Genomic DNA, 2,294 nt, shown 5'->3' with positions numbered 1-2,294 from the left:
CATCTATTCTTCTATCTTCTTCCTAGTCTATCTATCTATCTATCATCTATCTTCTATCTACTTTCTATCTATCTATCTGATCTTATCTATCTATCTATCTATCATCTATCTATCTATCTTCTTATTATCCTATCGTATCGATCTATTTATCTATCTATCTTCTTTCTATCTATTGATCTACTCTATCTATCTTATCTATCCTTCTATCCTACCTTCTATCTAATCTATCTTCTATCTTCTATCTATTTCTATCTATCTATCTGTCTGTTCTGTCTGTCTGTTCTGTCTGTCTGTCTGTCTGTCTGTCTGTCGTCCATCCTCCACTCCATCATCCATCTATCTCATCTTCCCATCATCCCTCCATCTCGACATTGCATGATCATCACTCCATCCATCCTTCTTTCATCATCTTATCCACTCCATTTGCTCCATCCATCCATCCATCTATCCATCCATCCATCTATCCATCCCTCCATCCATTCATTCATCCATCTATCCATCCATCCATCCATCCATGTATCTATCGAATTTTATTGAGAGTAAATAAAAATAGACTTCGTTTTTCCCCATTGTCCAACATCGTTGCCTGTAATGGTGATGCTTGCTTTTCTGACCATAGATGGCGTTGATACTTGATGGTATTACCTTTGAAGAATTGTGGAATTTTCTTCACTCTGCACCGGCAGGTATGTATATGTATTTGCAATAGTTCACATAGACTTGCAAGGTACCTGCCCACCAGCTCGCGATTTTCATTTTAACTTATAGAGTGTGTGAAAATGTGTGAAAATCTGTCCTTGCTAGACTAGTTCTCTGTCCTTAACTTCCAGTAAGGTCAGGAAATGCAGCTGGGTGAGTGCCATTTCATTGGTTGGCCCATAGATATTGCTATAAACATATTTTGCCAATGCAGGCAAAATTTATAGTTCTGGCCACACAAAAGGTATAAGCTTATGTGCATGTCTGTATAAAATATATAAAATGGGTTTGTATTGCTAACATAGTTATTGACAGGAAACCATGCAGCCTACTGGCAGCAAAGCTGATTCGTCTTGTCATTTTGCTTCAGAAAACGAGGCAGATATAAAGGCATGTCAGTTTCTTGCCACTCTACTGGGAGGAGGAGAAGGTGGCAAATCTGCACGGGAAAGGAATGCGGTGGACCAGGAAGCAGCAATAATGCTAAAGACTTTACAGTCACATTGCTCACAAGCTGAGGGTCAGTTGAAGGTCATTACTGACTATGAGGTGAGATTTGTTGTGTGTGACTTAATTAGTAGTGTTGAGTTTGGGTAACTAAATGCAATTTTGATTATTGTCTAAACTGTAGTGGAAACTATACGATTTAACTGTAGTCGACTAAACATTTCATAATGTGTTCTGTATTATGCAAATTTAAATTATTAACTGTTTCTTTTTGTCAATTTTAAGGCAAGAGAGGGCACTGCCTGTCACTTTCGTAATGTGCTGAAGGCAATTGAAGCTTATAGTCAAGTGGACGTTGTGATGAAGGACCCTAACACCATATAACATGGAGTTAATTTAGAGCTACATCCGATGGGTGATTCCCATATGCTTGGAAATTATTATAGATGTAATAATAAACGTAATGAAATAATAGACGTAATGATTGAGTGGGATGATTATGTGATAAAAAAATCATGTAAAAGCTTTTTACAAGTACTAGTCCATGCCCGTTAGGTAGTCAGAACTTATCACAACAGATAAAAAAGAAAAGAAAAAAGAAAACTTGTCATGATCTGTAGAATGTTCCGACCAAGTTTGGAGAGGATCCGTTGAGTGGTGCGGAAACGTATAGCCGGGCACACACACAGACAAAAATTCCCCAATTTATAGTAAGATGTAAAGGAATCTAAGACATGTGTTTAGAAATCTGCATTGACAACTTTTATGAATAAGCAACATGTTAGTTTTTGATGAATTGCTTAACGGTTTTTTGCACATTTCGGAGAGTAAATTATTTAGAGTAATATTCGAAAGTATGATTAACAACAATGTGTTGATTAGTACATCATATACTGTGCCTGTAATACGTTTGAACCCATTTACCTATCTTTAAATAAATTGGAAGAAGAAGGAGACTGAGCGTGCGACAAGAGAGACAAGGGGAAGAGTTGGCGGGGATGAAGTAGTAGTTTTACACCGTTCTGGCTAGGGCGCTCTCCTGATTATGAACACAGGTACACTGATAAGAATTTATTCCAGAAACCTATGCTGAAATACCCCCTGACCATATTAAATGCATATTCATTAAAAAATATAACTCCGCTGGT

At 37.4% G+C, this 2,294-nt stretch overlaps 1 protein-coding gene across 1 annotated transcript; it reads left to right on the top strand.

Moving 5' to 3' along the window:
- Positions 1–612: 612 nt before the first annotated feature.
- LOC106815533 lies at positions 613–1,744 on the top strand. Its single transcript, XM_014820000.1, has 3 exons — positions 613–686; positions 1,070–1,248; positions 1,432–1,744. The coding sequence occupies exons 1-3, from the start codon at positions 620–622 to the stop codon at positions 1,528–1,530; spliced, it is 345 nt and encodes a 114-aa protein (XP_014675486.1). The 5' UTR covers positions 613–619; the 3' UTR covers positions 1,531–1,744.
- Positions 1,745–2,294: the final 550 nt, after the last annotated feature.

Source organism: Priapulus caudatus, unplaced genomic scaffold, assembly GCF_000485595.1.
Source record: "Priapulus caudatus unplaced genomic scaffold, Priapulus_caudatus-5.0.1 Scaffold1139, whole genome shotgun sequence".
Taxonomy (NCBI): domain Eukaryota; kingdom Metazoa; phylum Priapulida; class Priapulimorpha; order Priapulimorphida; family Priapulidae; genus Priapulus; species Priapulus caudatus.
The sequence above is the reverse complement of the archived record's forward strand: the minus strand, read 5'-3'. Positions and strand labels throughout refer to the sequence as shown.